Genomic DNA, 19,118 nt, shown 5'->3' with positions numbered 1-19,118 from the left:
TGTTTGCGCCAAGTGAGGTGTTGATTAAGGATCACCCCAAGAAATATTGCACATTTTTCGAATTTGATTGGTTTGCCTTTTATAGAGACAAGGGGTATCATAGCATCTTTCCCCCGGAGTTTGAATAGAACTCCAACAGTTTTTTCACTTGAAAGGGTGAATCCCCATTTATTGCACCATTGATCTGCTCCGTCCAGGGCTGACTGTAGTTTTTTTCTGATTTGTGAAATATCTCTGCGCTTTACCCATATTGCTCCGTCATCAGCGAATTTAGAAGTTTGGGTAGGATAGTTGACATGGTCAAAAAGATCATTGACCATGATATTAAACAGGGTTGGGCTTATAATGCTGCCTTGTGGCGTGCCATTGTCCAATGCCATAGGATCAGATCGATTTTCCCTATTTTAACTGATAGCGACCTGTCTTGCAGGAAGCTGTCTTTGAAGTTTGCCATGTTCCCTTCTACTCCATTTTGTGCTAGTTTTGAGAGAAGTCCGTCATGCCATACCATGTCGAAGGCTTTGCTGAAGTCCAGAAATACTGCGGCTAGGTATTGTCTGTTTAACTGAGCTTCTTTTTTTTCATTTTCCAGTCTTAGAATATGATCTAGACACGAGTGTCCCTTCCTGGAGCCACTATGGTCAGGTTCTATGTGGTTACCAGTTTCAAGGTGCTGCAACTGCAACTTAAAAGAAACGCCTGAACACGAAATACTATACTACACACATTACCTGCGACACAGAACAACACTCCAATCCACAGTAAAATGGAACAATCAAATGACACTAGCAACGGTACTAAAACCCCTAAATGACTTACAAACATTTAAAGCACTAGGCATATATCTTATCAAAACAGGCCTACTTGGCCGCATTTAAAAAAAAAAGAACAACAAACAAGCTGCCAATAAACCCTAAAATTCTAAACCTATAAAATCTCTTTTTAGTCCCCCCTCTCCACCTTTGGCATGGTATAATTCAAAATTCAAAATTTGTTCTCCAAATTAAGTAAGCAACCCTAAAAAAGCCCGCCTAGGTTGCCTCACCTTTTCGGACATACCCTAAATGGCCTGGCGGGCCCGTGCGCGAAATACGCACATGTCGGAAAGCGCACGTTAAATTCCTAATTTAAGTAAGTAAGTAATAAAGGAAGGGGGTGTCGCATTTTTGGCCAGGGGCCAGTGGTCGCATTCTTTTGGAGACGCATTAATTTCACGATTTACAGTATTTCACAATCTGCCGATTAAATAATGGACATAACATCATGTTCTACAGTGGAGTCGACTGAAGGACCCCCAGGTGTGGCTGGACGCTGCTACGCAGATCTTCTACTCCTTTGGACTGGCGTTTGGTTGTCTGATCGCGCTCTCCTCTTACAACCCTGTAAGGAGTAACTTCCTCAAGGAGACGCTCTTCGTCACCATCTGTGACTTCTTCACCTCCATCTTCACCGCCACCGTCGTCTTCTCCGTGTTAGGTACGTTAGTAAACATATGAACATATGCTCGCATGAAATGTTTTTTATCCAATGGTACCAATGGAATATAACCATGATATCTACAAACGAGCACATGCATCAGTCAGTGAGTGAATGCATGTTCTTAACCGCCGCATACAGCAAGGATCCAGCTATATCACTGCGACCTGTACAGTAACGACTCTGAAAGTACGACATCAAAAGCAGCGATTTTGACCGCTCGACCCCCCATCGTAAACGACTGTTACGGCAGCTGGCGTAGAGTGGTGTTGATGTCTGTGTGTAGGGCGGTGGAATGGGGGTTGTGTGTGTGTGTGTGTGGGGGGGGGGGGGGGGGGGGGACTGTTCCAACCCGGAATGATACTCATACACTACATGAGATCCCGTCCACTCGTTGAAGGCGGCACTGGTTACCCAGACATCTAAGGCGCCCCAAATCGCCCTGCACAATAAGGTCCCTTTTAGGGCTTGCCCAGATCGTGGGTTCGAACCGGTCACCTTCCTTCCATATCAAGCTAACATGCCGCGTGAATCTCGCAGGGTTGAATCTCACAGTCTTCTCAAAGTTAAGCATAGAGTTCTTGAATAACCTTTTTAATAAGGTTATGAAAGCAATTTTGAAATGGTCAAAAACCGAATTCGAGTGGTTTAATCTGCACACATATCGCAAATGGTATCGAATGTTTTTTCCAGTTCCAAACAGTTATCGTGACAGCTCCTCTTTAACCTTCGCCCATTTCTAGTCTATTCTGGGTCTCTTTGCCCAAACAAGCAGATTAGTGTCTTTCTAACCTTGCGCAGTCGAACACATTTTAAGCCTTGCTCTAAACTTAGTCCTAAATATATTAGATTACCCTGTTTCGGGGCACCATTATAGCGTCTTTCAAAGGAATTATTGATTCTTTTAGCTTCAAGCAGACTCTTGGTGACATCACCCTCAATTACTATTTGTACCTTCACATTGAAAGCTCAAATGAAATATTGTTGTTGCTATTTTGGACTGCACTTTGGGTCGAGCTGGAAGTAAGGTCATTTTTTTCCATTGTTCCTGGATTCTTTGAATTTCGGAGAAAGGGGAATTGAAATGCTGGCATTTGTCGAAGGCATCTTAACTACTTTAGTGTAACCCTGTAAGTCTGAAAAAACGATTACCATCATTTAGAAAAACACGCACGATCGCGCACACACAAACACGCTCACACACAAATAAACAAAAGCAAAATACATGCACCAAACACACGAACTCACACACACAGTGTTGCAATATCTCGGTAAAATCACTCGGTTGACATGACATCACCGCACCCTATTTAGATAATTTGAAAAAAAGTCTTTTTTTTAATTCAGTATAAACATTCAAAAAAATATATGCTTATGTGAAATATGACTGTCGTCTTAAAGAAACACCGCAGTGAGTGAATATTGCTTTTCGACGATGTCACCGCTATTCCAGAAATATCTTGGCACTTCAGACATGGGCTTCATACATTGTACCCATGTTGGGAATCAAACCCGGGTCCTTGTCGTGACGAGCGAACACATTAACCCCACGCTGACATTGGTATTATTGATTGATGATTGACTTACAAACAAATTTAGAGGCAAGAGAATTGCAACCAGTCGATCATGGTCCCCAACACTGCATTTGCCGACAGTACTACCTTATTACACGCCCTTGCACTCTAGCCGCTAGGTGGCGTACACACATCCGCCGGTAGATGGCGTTTGCACAAGGGACTACAAGAACTAGTTTGATCTGTTACGGGTTCCACCTTGGTGTCTGGAATCCTAGCATCTTGACAGACATGGCGAGTCAGTTAGATACAATTAGCATGAGATCGCTATTGTTTAACAAGTCTGGTTGTATCAGAGGTTGTCGGTGAACAGCACTTTTAGATCGTGGATCTGATCCCATTATACGATCGCGTCAGGGGTAAAAACCGGATTTTTTCGATGGCTTTTTTTTTATGAGGTTTATGTGTGAAGGAACATCGCACAATAACCGATTTAGATCAAGATTGATTTTTTGGCAGATGTGTGGCTGCTCAGGTTGATTTGATACAAATGAGTCTATAGGAGTTTTTTTAGATTTTATCGCAAAGTTTAAGTATCTATCTCCTTTAAAGATTTCTCGAATGATAGTTAAAAAGATAAGCAATTCTACTATGGCACCGACGAATAGTTGAGTTAAAAGATCCGTACATAAAACTAGTTAACTGTATTCATGATTCATTTTTTGGACAAGATCGTAGAACTGGATGTTCTCTCATCGTCTATATCTCCAGGGCTCGCATTTCGATAAATCTACACTAAACCCTGTCTCCATTCCCGTGATTCTCGCGATCTCAAATTATCCACCCTTAATTTCATTAGCCAATTGGATTTGCTACCTACTCTGTCTAACGGACCAATCAGAATGCGAGTTACCAGCCAGCCTCAATGTTGTGTTGGCAATATCAACAACATGGCGGCCAGTCCCATTAATTTACGATAGAGCTTGCGAGAAATTCAGAATTGAAAAACTGACATACACGCAAAAAAAGCCCTAAAAAATCTTTCTGATGGAACGGATGTCTTCATGTCCTATTAAAAGGGCGGTGGCAAGTCCTTACCCATTTCCTCTTTCCTCATCTCGACGTATTATTGGTCGGTAAAATGTTTGTGAAATCCAAGGGCAGGTAATTTGAGATTGCGGAAACAACGGGAATGGTTCCGAAGGATGGTGTTGGTGTTTACCGAAAATTCCAGGCCTGGATATATAGAGGATGAATCTTCTCCAGGCCTATAACCTCGAAATCAGGATTAATAAATCTTGTATCTGAATATATCCCATATCCCCACGACAGTCACCGAAATTCTCGCTCCCAAGAGAAGCCGGTAATACACTGTTATAAAGAAACTGTTGACTGTCGAAACATGACTCTGAGATGAGTTTTAGCAGCTGTGATATATATATATGATTTATTTAACGTGAGAGGTCGAAGATTACATTGCGTGATCTGGTTAAAATAGATAATTTTTATTATATTTTTATATTCAGTATTTAAATCTTGTGTTTTGATCGAGAAATCCCCGGGGCAGGTCAGGCAATATCGATTTACTCTCGCTCACATTAAGAATTGATTCTTGTTTACAAAAAGTACGAAGGGAGAGAGTGATGAGTGAGTAGCGTTTGACGCAGCTTTGAACAGTATTCTAGCAATACCACGGCATGTCAGTTCAATGTTGGAGGAAAGCCCGAAGTGATTCAGGTCTTAGACGTTTATATGTTATTGTGCCCAGGATTATAGAATACGAGGGGCGTTCATAAAGTTTTGCAACTTCAATATAAGACCAAGTCGCAGAATATGTTTTGCACTTTTACTTTTCAATATAATTTCCATTCACCTCAATACACTTATTCCATTTGTCCTTCAAGCTTGTAATACCACTTTTATAGAATTACGCAGATTGGCCCTCTAACCACGCCCCTGTGGCAGCCTTTATGTCCTCGTCATCCTGGAAGCGTCTTCCACATAGGGCAGATTTCATTTGCCGGAACAGGAAATAGTCACTGGGGGCAAAGTCTGGGCTGTAGGGTGGGTGATTTAATTGTTCGAATCCACATTAACATATGGCGGCCTGTGCAGTTCTCGACTTGAGAACCGGAGTATGTAAGGAACTTTATTACAGCGCGTTGTTCATGTTTGAGACAATCCATGATTGTGACCACCCTTAGGTGAATGAAGCCATCACATCTAACTTATTGTTGTGTCTGGAACTTGTTATGACATGTGTCAACCTAATGTTATGACCAGTGTCACGCCTGCCACAAGTTGACATTGTTTGTGTCAACACAAATGCCCACGTTGCAAAACTTATTGAACGACCCTCGTATGTTACCCTTAAACATTATGGTTTTGTCATTTGTTTCATTGTTGTTTAAGTCATACTATAAACGTTGCCTGACTCTCTCCAGGTTTTAAGGCCACGATGGCCTACGAGCAGTGTTTAGCTGACCACGGCAACCACAGCTCTGCAATAGGTCCTTACCTGGAGTCATCGCAGAATACCACAGAATGTAACTTTAAGAAAATCATTGAAGAGGTAAGCTCCCATCAAGGGTTTGCAAGGAACTTCGAGCTTAAAATACCTATCCGGATGATCTGCTAAATGTACCTCTGTCTGGTCCAAGTGAGTGGGTGAGAGACGAAGAATTTAAGCTATCAATTATGAATAGATTCATTCCATTCAGCTGTCTAAAATGATGATCGATACCAACAATCTTCACACGTCTGATGATAGTTCCAGGGAACATGTGTCAATATGTTCATAGCAGCTTTTACCCCTTTGTGAAATCATTAAGTTTGATCAAATGTGCCATATGTCTTAATTTATTACATTCTCATAGCGGTTTTTTCGTCTATCTTATACGACTTTTTTTCAACGTATATGTCTTTAAAAACATTTTATGGTGGACATGTGGAGAATATTTCCAAATTTGACGCATCAGTTGCAAAATGTTTGTCCGATGCAATTCCCTATTTTGACATGGGTTCTCGTGTTTCTTCGGGTGAATAATTGACTTGCCTTTGCATGTGTTTGTGACTCTGATGTTAGTGATTCTTATGAATATGGAAAGGTCTTTGTCGCTTTTATCAACAACATTATGTTGGAGTCACGGATGGCCAGGTGGTCTGAAGTAAAGCAATTCGATGTGCAGAGTTACATCCCTTAGCCGGGCCGGATCTGTTGGGCGAGGGAGGAAATACCATCAGTGCTACTGTCACAAACATAAAACCACAGGAAATGTATACACTATTGAAATAGTATTTTTGTCATCAAGTAATGAGCCTCTTTGAGGTCGGAAGAGAATAATCCTGAATGTATCTTGCAGTCAGCCTCAGGGACAGGACTGGCGTTCATCGCCTTCACGGACGCCATCAACCAGTTCCCCGTGGCCCCTCTCTGGGCAGTCTTGTTCTTCCTTATGCTACTGACCTTAGGTCTAGACTCCATGTTTGGGACGCTGGAAGGCGCCCTTACATCTATCAACGACATGATGCTGTTCCCACGCATAAGGAAGGAGATCGTTTGTGGTAAGACAATTATTCATCGCCTGATGCATAACCAAAATACACATTCTTATTATTCCGTTTTAGTAATCGAATGAATGGCTTGAAATGAACGTCGCATTTGGCTATTTGGCAGCGACGGAGAATGGTATTTAAAATAATATGCATTGAGGAGATTTAACCTGACTCGTATATAAGGGTAATAAACCCGATTTTTCAGTGGAATTGACCCGTGAAGATCCGGGGTAGAATATGTCTTCAGCAACCCAAGCTTGCCGTAAAAGGCGACTATGCTTGTCGTTAGAGGCGACTAACGGGATCGGGTGGTCAGGTTTGCTGACATGTTTGAGGCATGTCATCGTATCCCAATTGCGTGGATCGATGCTCATGATGCCAATCACTGCATTGTCTGGTCCAGACTCGATTATTTACAGACCGTCGTCATACATCTGGAATATTGCTCAATGCGGCGTTAAACAACAAACATACAAACTAGACCACTGTCCACCTCCATACACACATGGACTCAAGACCGGTGTAGTTAGACTAGGCATATTTGAGGGATGTTATTTTCCATGTAGTGTGGAGTGTTCTAAATAGCATGTGCCTTCCTCTCCCGTACAGGGATCGTGTGCCTCGTCTCCTGTGTGGTCTCACTCTGTTTCGGGACGACAACTGGGCCCTACGTCTTCTCCCTCTTTGACTCCTTCTCCGCCAACATCCCGCTCCTCATCATCGCCTTCACTGAATGCATCGCCGTCTCCTACATCTACGGATTAAAACAGTGAGTATTCGTGAGTGTTCACGATGGAAAGTCTTAGGAAACGAAAATAGCCAGGATCCACCAAGGATAAATCTGGGATCACTGCCAGGATCTACCCGGGAATTCATAAAGGATTACTGCCAGGATCCACATGGAATACCTATATGATTACTGCCAGGATCCCCCCGATATACATATAGGACTACCCCCCTGGATCCACCCGGAACGCATTTATCATTACTCCCCGGATCCACCCGACATACATTTAGGATTACCCCCTAGATCCACCAGGAATACATATAGCATTACTCCCAGGATCCACCCGACATATATATAGGATTATCCCCTGGATCCACCAGGAATACATATAGCATTACTTCCAGTGTCCACCCGATATACATATAGGATTACCCCTAAATCCACCAGGAATACATATAGCATTACTTCCAGTGTCCACCCGATATACATATAGGATTACCCCCTGGATCCACCAGGAATACATATAGCATTACTTCCAGTGTCCACCTGATATACATATAGGCTTACCCCCTGGATCCACCAGGAATACATATAGCATTACTTCCAGTGTCCACCCGGTATACATAAATGATAACTGTCGGGATACACCCGGAATACTAGGACCAAGCAGGTTGTTTTGGTTTGTTAGCACAACTCTCTTAGTTAATAATTTGGCTGTTTTCATATCATATCATATCAACAACATCACATCTGTATTTCTTATTTCAACTTTATGTTTAAAATACAAACAAACATACAAAATAAAAATACAGGGAAGCATCAACAGTCTTTGATCCTCCAGGCAGTGGCGACAGTGGTTGCCAAACAGGAACAAAGGTCAATCCATTCCTCAAAACCTCCACTCTAGAATTCAAGGAAGTCCTGTAGAGAGTGTGCTGGAGGTGCACTTGAAGACCGCTCTGACTGTCCCTGCTGCGGCTGTTGATAAACCGTTGCTACTGTGAAACCGCAATATTTGAAGCTATCTGGTAGTCCCCACTGGTGGATGATGTGACAGGAGGGATGGTGTGTGGCTGCTGATGCTGTGTTTGCGTCTGAGATAGCAGATGGGGATGAGGTTGGGACTGTTGTTGCTGTACATGCGCCTTTGCTTGAGTCCTCGCTCTTGCCTGTACTTGCGCCAGCTGCCTCTTCCTGGACATTGCACCTCTGAGAGCTTCCTGGATCTGGGGGAGTGGCATCAACTTTATCAATATCCTGAAAGTCTTCATAGATCGGATCCTCAGCAACCCAAGAAACACCAGGAACATCAGGATTCTCATGAACCTCAGTAACCTCGGCAATGTCAGAAGCTGGGGTTTGACATCTGTTTCTTGTTTTCCTCCTAGCTAGACTGTAGTTAAGCTAAACCTAACTAAGACCAAAATGACGAAAGGAATGAAATATATATGTGCTTTGTCAGGAATTCAAAAGTGAAAGAATGATGAAAACCACATGTCTCTTTATATACCCTGTACGTTTTGCGCGAAATGGGCGTTGTTTACCTAGTTTAACGTAATGTAACGCTTTTAAATGTAGTTCAACGCACCTAAATGAACTAGTTACTGTACTGTAATGTAGTCTAAAGTAGCTTAACGTAGGAATACGTAGATGATGTGTAGCACCCTTATCGTACTTGTTCACTCTAGTACAACGTACTTGTCTGTAACTTGACGGACATTTCCCTGGTAACACTTTGATAGAGAAACATTGTTCGACGTAGTGACATATTTCGACACGTTGGTGCTATTTTGGCTACGTTAATATCTCTAAGGATAACTACAGCTACTAACGGAAGTGTGAATGCCCGTTAAGCCGACACACCTTCGCATAACTATCAAATACTGTTAAAAATAACAAACCCACACGCCTAATGTTGTTTCCAGATTGAGCGAGGACATTGAACTGATGCTTGGTACACGCCCCAGCTGCTTCTTCCTGTTCTGCTGGCGATTCTTGGCGCCTGCCGCCATGTTGGTCATCTTTATAGCCAGCCTGTTCGCCATCTTTAGGGACGGAGTAGCGTACGAGGCGTGGGACGCTAATAAGGTAGACGTTGCTACGTGTGCTTGTACGGGAACGTATGTGTGTTAATGTTGCGTGTGATTGTGACGCCGTAAAATCACAGCCTAAATGTGAGTGTCATGTGCGTGAATGTCCGCGTACATGTGCGTGTGCGTGTGCGTGTGCGTGTGCGTGTGCGACAGCGGTGTCTGCGTGAAAGATAGCCCGTAACAGCGTTAATGCAAGTTTTTTTGTATTTTTGTTTGTTTGTTGTTTAACGCCGCACTCAGCAATATCCCAGCTATATGACGGTGGTCTGTAGATAATCGAGTCTGGACCAGACAATCCAGTGATTGATATCATGAGCATCGATCCACGCAATTGGGATACGATGACATGCATCATCCAAGTCAGCGAGCCTGACCACCCGATACCGTTAATTGCCTTTTACGACAAGCATAGTCATTTTTTACGGCAAGCATGGGTTGCTGAAGACCTATTCTACCCCGGCATTTTCACGGGTCCCATGTAATGGACTCGCTACGAGACCGCCTCCATGGACTAGTGATAGAGCGTCCGCCCGGAGAGCGGAAGGTCCGGGGTTCGTTCCCCGGCCGCGTCATACCAAAACACGTTAAAAGATACTTATCGTTACCCTGTCTGGCGCTCGGCATTAAGGGGCTAAACCAAGGACTGGTCGGCTTCTGGTCATTATACTGTGTCTGAGTGGGGTATTCGTGTTCAACTGCGGTATGGTATCTCAGTGGGCTAGCACTATAAATCGGCATCAGTCCGGATTAGTACAAGCAGCCACACAAATACGCGCACGCGTGTTTGCACGTCGCTATATAAGTGCAATAATCTTGGACGCGACGTTAAACCCAATTTCACCTCATCTCCAGACTCGCTGCGTCACGTTACTTTACGTTACGTTTTCGGCCAGGGTACAGTTCTACCCACAAAACAGTTCCGGGGGTACATTAACTACCAGGCAAAAGAAAGTATACACTTGAAAATTGGATCGGACCGAAAAATGACAAACGTTATCAAAACGTTACGTGGCTGAAAACAATCGCAGCAACATTGCAAACTGAAGGTCCAACACACAACAATGATACCCGTATCAAATACACCATCGAATAACCATTTGTTGTTGTTATTTTGTGGGGTTTTTTTCATTTTTAGCCACCATCAAAAAGGGTGTATACTTTCTTTTGCCCGGCAGTTTATCGCAAGTAACCTACACGATAACGATCCCTTCACCTGAGTAACCTAAGCCGGTCGTAGAGTTGACTAAACTGGGTACTGGATAATCAGGCACTAAGACTGGTCCTAGCGTTTCCTGACGACGTAGATCGCTGATCATACACTCAGTCCTTGGTTTGTCTAGTTCAGACTCGGTTATTACATCCTGTGGTACGGCTGGAATATTTATCTGCGGCTTTAGACTCCACTGCCGAGTGACCTGTTTTGTGTAAATTATGTTCGGGGACATGACTATCTGTAGCTATGTGTAGCAATTATTATTTGGACTCGTGAATTACTAAATGTTAACTTTTAGTTTAAATGAACAGTGTAGTATTGTATCTCCAAACAAACATAGCCCACGTCGGATGTAGGAACAACACTACCACTACTATATATAGGAACAACATGTTGAATAAATGCATGTGAACTTTAGGCTTCTATCTCAAGTGTATTGGAAGGCTGCTGTAAGGAGATTACTTCCCCATGAAACCAATATTGATCAACTGATTAAGTACAACCCTGCTGTGGAGCCTTGGAACCTTGGAGCTTTATTGCCTTCCGATTGAAATCAATAGTTTTATATTTAACCAAATTTGAAAGTAGAATTTCAGTAGCCTCAGAGAAACATTGCAATCAAGTATCCAAACCCAATGTCTCTGATTAGTCTCGCGAGACGAGATCTCGTCCATCTTTGGACTTAAGCACACACCTGCTTATATAAAGGGTATGACACTGACGGAGTCTCACTCAGCTTCACGCCAGCGGTAGAGGGTTACGTGTTTGTATAACTAGATCAACTCCCGGTTGCGTTTTCAATTAATCTGATCAGTTACTATTTGATTTTGTGGAGTGTGATGAAGGCGAACATTGCCAAGCATAAAAGCCATTTCTCCTTCAAAGACGAATGAGAAAAGGCCCTTGCGGCAAAATTCAGAATCATTACGCTTTCCTGAAAGCAATTTTCAAAACTTTTAAATCTAAAAGACGGCGAGATCTTATCAACCAGGACAGCCCCGTTCCCGTTGGAATCGTCTTCCTCAAAACAAATAAACAGCAACATCTGCTTTATTGGTGATTTATTTATCAACGGAGGCTGCAACTTGTGCATGATGCAACAACAAATTGAAGACAAGCTTCAGGTAACCCAGAGTGGCAGCAGAAACGTTCACTGAACATTAAAAAAAAGTTTGGTGCGCCAAAACACAGCTACACTTGAAACATCATGTATAACGTTGTACATGTAAGGGTAATAGTTTCACGCACACACCACACACACGCCACATACACACACACACCACACACGCACACACCACACACACGCCACATACACACTCTCACACACGCCACATAAACACACACTCTCACACACATACACACTCACCACAGACACACTCACACACCACACACACGCCACATACACACACACTCACATACATACACACACGCCACATACACACACGCACACACCACAAACACGCCACATACGCACACACCACACACACTCACACACACACACACCACGCACCCACCACATACACGTCACATACACACAAGCCACATACGCACACACCACACACACGCCACATACACACACTCTCACATACATACACACACGCCACATACACACACGCACACACCACACACACGCCACATATGCACACACAACACACACGCCACATACACACACCACGCATACACCACACACACGCCACATACACACACACCACACACACACACACTCTCACACACATACACACACGCCACATACACACACACCACATAAACACACGCACACAGACATACACACACTCTCACACACCACACACATGCCACATACACACACATACACAGACGCCACATGCACACATACACACACTCTCACACACATACACACACGCCACATACACACACATACACACACTCTCACACACATACACACATGCCACATACACACACGCACACACTACATACACACGCCACATACACACACGCACACAAAGACACACACACGACACACACGCCTCATTACCACACACACGCTGACAGACACACAACACATACACACACACGCCACATATACCCACTCAGACACTCACACACCACATACACACACGCGCGCATGCACACGCACACTCACACACCGGTCATTGACTTTTTTCTTCCGAGTGTCAGTATATTTAAGAAATAAATGACTCGTGATCGTTATTTATCGTACAATAAAACATTGCAGGCAGAATAAACCACGAGGGTGCTTCGTTCTATATTCTTCATGACATTAAAACAAATACCATGCACTTTAAGAACAAACTTTCCATCTTTATTCAGAATTTCAAAACAAAGATAGAGTATGATGTTTGTCGTTTGCTCCTCAACTCGATGTTACGACGCAACGAAAAGCTTTTAACAGCCCCAATAAACGTACTCATACAAGGGATCTGTACGTTTACCATTCCATATGGTAATGGCGTTTCTTGAAATATCTGTTCTCAATAATTACAACTTGTTAACTAAAAATATTTTCATTACCTATTTCGTCCCAAACAGAATGCGAGTATATCGACAAGTCAATAGTGTTCCTGACTTAGGCTACACAAGGCTCTCGGTACATGATGGCTAAAAGCTTGAAAACACTGTTATAACGAGGGTCCCATTAACTGATCAATACCGTATTATTAATGAGAGGCAAAGGAGCAGGAAGAGGCAGTTTGTCAGGTCTGTCTAACGATACCATCCTTTAAGGCCGGCATCAGGAACAACAGCTGCCGAATGACAATGTAGTCGTTGACCAGAGATGGATGGACGCGGAATATAGAGATTGCAAGCCATTAACACAAGCACACCTATTTAACCTGACCAGTCTGGGCAAAAATTGAATTTGTTTATGTTGAGCAATACTCCAGCAGCTGCAGCCTTTGGAGTCTAAATTTCACAACCCTTGAAGTGCAATCGAGCATGCTCTTTCCAAAAAGATTTTAAAAAGCATCATACAACGTTTGCTCAAAGGTTGTTTAAGCAGGGTTACAAAATTCAATGCCTTGAAAGTATGGTAGATATGTGGAGGACAAATTAAATTTGACACATCAGTGACAAAAATTCTGTCAGATGTAATTGCCTTTTTTTCACCTGAACAATTGACTTGCATTTGCATTTGTTTGAGACGATTACCACCAGCGGGACAGGATACGCTCACCTATACGCGAACACCTGGTATCATCACTATTTGAAAGTGTTCCATAAACACATGCTCATAATACTGTCGGAATCGTACAATGAACTTTGCAGAGATATTATTATGATTTTGAAAAGGGTTTTGAGGCTTTTAATATACAACTCTCTGGGCTCAGTATCACAAGAGAGTAGTTTTCAAATTCTTTGACATCTTCGACTGTAGGGCAGTTACAGAGGGAACGAGTGTTCGAGTTTGCTTGGAATTTACCTTTACCATGGTAGCGGCTCCCAAACTGGGTTTGCCCTTACTGTCTTCAATGCTTTTTCGCGAACACTGATTAATTATATTAAAGGCAAAATAGTGGAAAGTATATGAATGGATTAGTGAAAATCAGCGATGACACAGGGTGTTCGCTGAAAGGGTAAGCATGTCCTACCGGTAGCACTCACCACTCATACAATTTGCGTAAAGAAGTGTGTGTGTGTGTGTTTTAAGTTTGAATTACGTCTGCTGTGTACAATGCAGAGATTCTGCCGCTTATAAGTAAAGAAAGTAGTTTAAGAGACTTCAGTGAGTGAGTGAGTATGGTTTTACGCCGCTTTAAGCAATATTCCAGCAATATCACGGCGGGGGACACCGGAAAAGGGCTTCACATATTGTACCCATGTCGGGAATCGAGCCCGAGTCTTCGGCGTCTCGAGCGAACACTTTAACCCGACCGCCCCTAAGAGACTTCAGTCCACCACAACAAACACCGACCCAATTCAAGTTAATATAAAACGCCCGAAAATAACCAGTCTCTATTATCCGACGAAACTGTTTCCATTGCTCATGTGATATTATTGTATGCATCTTCGTCTCCCTTTGCGTTGGTTGTGATTTAATATAAAATTCTACTCATCAGGTCATATGTTTTGTTGTCGACAGGGTATGCCGGTGCTGCTGCCCTGGCCGTGGTGGTGTCAGATTCTGGCTGTCATCCTCATCCTTGCGTCTGTTCTGTGGATCCCGGGAGTGGCACTAGTCAAATACTTCGGCTTCGTGGAGGTCAAGGAAGAACCACCGGCGTTCTTCCCAGCAGAGGAGCTCCGAGAAGAAAGAGGAATACAACCCCACTATTCTACACCAATGGAAAAATACTTGTTCGGCTTCAGGGACTGACCTTCATTTGCATCTATTTGACCTTCATCTGACTGGGAGCAGACAATTTTCGAATAATGGAAAAATCTGCAGCGATGAGGAAACGTGATCAGATTTGCGACTGACATCACCTATGACCTTCATTTAACTTGGAGCAGACCATTTCCGATAGCATGATAATAGAAGGTGTTGATAACCATGTACTGCTTTGAGCGTTTGTAGCTGTTTAAGGAGAATTGTATGAGTGAATTATAAAAGTGTAGCCGTCATATTAGTAGATGAATGTCACTGGATTCACTTCATGGAGTCGGTGAGCTGGATAGGATGATATGACGGTGCAAAATTGGTGCGCGGTTTTCAGAGTGTTGCGGATATCATTACCCAGTACAAAAGGCCAATGCGTTCGCCCATTATTCACCAATGCAACAATCAAAGATTCGATTTTATATGCATGTATATTTTGAAGTGAAGATAATTAACATCGAATCTATTTTCCGAGCTTGTACAGCTACTTCTCGTTGTCTTGTGAGTTAACTACACTACAAGCCCACCGTTGCAGCTTCAGAACACCGGCATGACTGGTGACGTCACTTCCTGGAGTAGGGAATGCAGGCTAATGACGTCACATCTGATAGTGAGAGCGTGCTTTGGACGCCATAGCTCATAGTGAGTGGGTGAGTGAGTTTAGTATTACGCCGCTTTTAGCAATATTCCAGCAACATCACGGCGGGGAACACCAGAAATGGGCTTCACACATTGTACCCATGTCGGGAATTGAACCCGGGTCTTCGGCGTGACGAGCGAACGCTTTAACCACTAGGCTACCCGACCGCCCCCCAAAGCTCAAAGAATAATTGCAAGTTATCATTGTTTTGTTTCCTATTCATTCTAAGAAAATTATTTGTGCATACAGTCCATTTCAAACTTATTTCTGAAATAGGCTCGACTGCTTTGTCGTGAAATTTCGTCTTTTTTCAGTTTTGGTTGTGAGAACTTTTATGTAAGAGCCCTTTGATGTTTGCGTGTTGTTTGTAATGTAGAGCAGCCACAAGGATACATGAACAGAATCAGTGATTTAAATGCATTGTTTCTTGGAATGCTGTATAAATCCTATATCAGTATCGGAAATATTCATGTATACTTGATGAGAACAAAAGCTTTGGAGACGTGGGAGACTGATGTTTGTATAATTGGGTAATCCTGTCTACGTGTTAACAGGGCACATTTAGTAGCCATTCTTTCCTTTTTTCCTGACCATTTGCTTAATAATAATGTCCATTTTCAGTTGGTATTCGATGGGTGAGTGAGTACGGTTTTACGCCGCTTTTAGCAATATTCCAGCAATATCACAGCGGGGGACACCAGAAATGGGCTTCACACATTGTACCCATGTAGGGAATCGAACCCGGGTCTTCGGCGTGACGAGCGAACGCTTTAACCACTAGGCTACCCGACCGCCTGGTATTCGATGAGGCGTTTAGGCGAGCCAGGAGATAATGCTGAGGAAGAATGAGTGACAATAGTTTTACGCCGCTTTTGGCAATATTCCAGTAACATCACAGCGGACACCAATGGGCTTCACACCATGTGGGGAATCGAACTCGGCCTTGGGCGTGACGGGCGAACGCTTCAACCACTAGTTGTTTAGTAACACATTAGCCACGGGAGGGGGGACAAATGAACTTATGGCTTTGTACCCATGATTCGAACTCGGTCTCCGGATAACAGTGTTATCTCATGGCTACTCCACCTACCCTTATGTGATAGTAGGGAATCGAACCCAGATCTTCTGCGTGACGAACAAACGGTGGACTACCCAGCCTACTATTATGAACAAATGTGTGGAATCAGATGCTTTCACTGTCACCAAGACGTAACGATGAATGGATGACGGGATGTTAAACCTCTGCAGCAATATAATATATATATCTATGTGTTAAATTGTGTAATAATTTCAGTTCCAGTTTGGACTGTCATGAAGTGTATATGTTATTTCTGGCTATAAATCTATATGTGACATTATGTTATACGTCGAGGTTGTGTAGAGTCATGTGCCTGCCTGTGATAGACAACAGGACTGTGATATAATACCACTGAGCGAGTTAGGTTTAACGCCGTTTTGAACAGTATCTCAGGTATGTCACGGCGTGTCAGCTTAATCTGGGAGAAACCAAGGGGTATGATCAGGCCGAATCGTAGATTTGAATAGGATCCTTGCACGCCTAAGGGACGCAATTCATAGCGAATTGCGGTGTCTTTCACGCCTGAGCTGCCGTGCCCGGATAATGTGGTAGAATTGAGTAGCATATAGCCATGAGAAGAACTGAATAGAATTATATAGAATTGGGTACATATATAGAAATTATTTCCTGTAATCCTAACACAATTATTATCTTACCGTATTTGTTTATGCTTATCATCGATCCCAATTGCGTGGATCGATGCTCATGATATCAATCACTGGATTGTCTGGTCCAGAGTCGATTATTTACAGACCGACCTCATACAGCTGGAATATTGCTGAGTGCGGCCAACAAACCAAACAAATTTATTTATTTCGCTTTTTTAACAGGTCGGAAAGTGGTGAGAAACACAAATATTTTTATGATATTTTATTCACATACCTAACATAGTCCAACAGGCACAGCATAGCAGCATTTCGGTTGAAGGACAAATGCAGATGGCTGGCATACGCTGGCATCAATTGTGAATCACTCATGATTGATACTGGCATCAATTGTGAACCACTCATGATTGATACTGGCATCTATTGTGAACCACTCATGATTGATACTGGCATCTATTGTGAACCATTCATGATAGATACTGGCATCTATTGTGAACCACTCATGATTGATACTGGCATCAATTGTGAACCACTCATGATTGATACTGGCATCAATTGTGAACCACTCATGATTGATACTGGCATCTATTGTGAACCACTCATGATTGATACTGGCATCTATTGTGAACCACTCATGATTGATACTGACATCTATTGTGAACCACTCATGATTGATACTGACATCTATTGTGAACCACTCATGATTGATACTGGCATCTATTGTGAACCACTCATGATTGATACTGGCATCTTTTGTGAACCACTCATGATTGATACTGGCATCTTTTGTGAACCACTCATGATTGTTACTGGCATCTGTTGTGAACCACTCATGATTGATACTTGAACTCATGCTTTTAACCACGAAAACAAGGTGCTGAATAATGTACGTTCCATTCGCTTACCAACGTCATGTCACAATACCATGTCACAGATATTACAATTGTATCTCTTCAAAGGCACCGTCGTTGGTATTTGCATCTTGAAGAAAACAAGAAATGCAGTACAGTTTAGTTTGATTTTAGTCATTTCTGCTTTGAATTTTATTTTGATGATGGACTCGGTTTCCAAATCTCAAATTTATTTTGTGATGATAAAGTAGTTTAGAATGTTTATTGGTGAGAGATTTAACTGTAGATAAATGAACCGTTATATGACCTTAAACTATACAATAAAATGTCTTAGTTAGAGATAACCGTATGTTGTTTTTGTCTATATTAATATCGGGTATACGTCCGCATTACCGTACATTTCTGACAAAAGATTCAGTGAATGGTTCGGTGTTTTTTTGTATTTTTTATGAAAACGTCACAATTCGCTCTAAAGATTTCCGTTCCTTATCAATAGACTACGAGGATTCTTTTCCGTCCCTGTGAATCCCAGAATCGCCCTGATTGTGGGTTTAAATCCCGGTTTGCCCCGTTTATGATTCTAGTTTTGTCAGCACCGTACCAGTGCTCTAGGGTTTCACCAAAATGGTAAACGTCCGAGACATGCATCACTTCGGGCTTTCCTGACACTCCGTAATATAACTGGAATACTGTGCAAAGCGGTATTAAACCCAACCACTACAATAACTCACTCAGAATAAAGTGATGTCTGTAAAAAAGGGTGGACGTTCTTGAAATTATAATCAATAGATATGACTAGGTTTTGTGATTTGGTGGTATTGCGCCGCTTTTAGCAATATTCCAGCAATATCACGGCGGGGAAGACCTGAAATTGGCTTCACACATTGTACCCATTTCGGGAATCGAACCCGGGTCTTAGGCGTGACGAGCGAACGCTTTAACCACTAGGCAACCCGACCGCCCCTAATCGGACAATAGATTCAATAACAGTGAGTGAGTGAGTTGGGTTGGGTTTAACGCCGCTTTGAACAGTTATGTTACGAACAGG

At 42.7% G+C, this 19,118-nt stretch overlaps 1 protein-coding gene across 1 annotated transcript in view; it reads left to right on the top strand.

Moving 5' to 3' along the window:
- LOC139451198 (sodium- and chloride-dependent transporter XTRP3-like) overlaps positions 1 to 17,662 on the top strand; it is a 61,865-nt gene extending 44,203 nt beyond the window's left edge. The window contains exons 6-11 of the mRNA XM_071232943.1: positions 1,275 to 1,476; positions 5,435 to 5,562; positions 6,353 to 6,554; positions 7,155 to 7,314; positions 9,198 to 9,360; positions 14,660 to 17,662. Coding sequence (XP_071089044.1) covers positions 1,275 to 1,476; positions 5,435 to 5,562; positions 6,353 to 6,554; positions 7,155 to 7,314; positions 9,198 to 9,360; positions 14,660 to 14,893 — 1,089 coding nt within the window. The 3' untranslated portion in view covers positions 14,894 to 17,662. The remainder of the gene's footprint in view (positions 1 to 1,274; positions 1,477 to 5,434; positions 5,563 to 6,352; positions 6,555 to 7,154; positions 7,315 to 9,197; positions 9,361 to 14,659) is intronic.
- Positions 17,663 to 19,118: the final 1,456 nt, after the last annotated feature.

The sequence above is a fragment of the Haliotis cracherodii genome, unplaced genomic scaffold, assembly GCF_022045235.1.
Source record: "Haliotis cracherodii isolate W230 unplaced genomic scaffold, xgHalCrac1.p SCAF_10, whole genome shotgun sequence".
Lineage (NCBI taxonomy): Eukaryota > Metazoa > Mollusca > Gastropoda > Lepetellida > Haliotidae > Haliotis > Haliotis cracherodii.
Note: the sequence above shows the minus strand (reverse complement) of the source record. Positions and strands in the feature narration are given on the sequence as shown.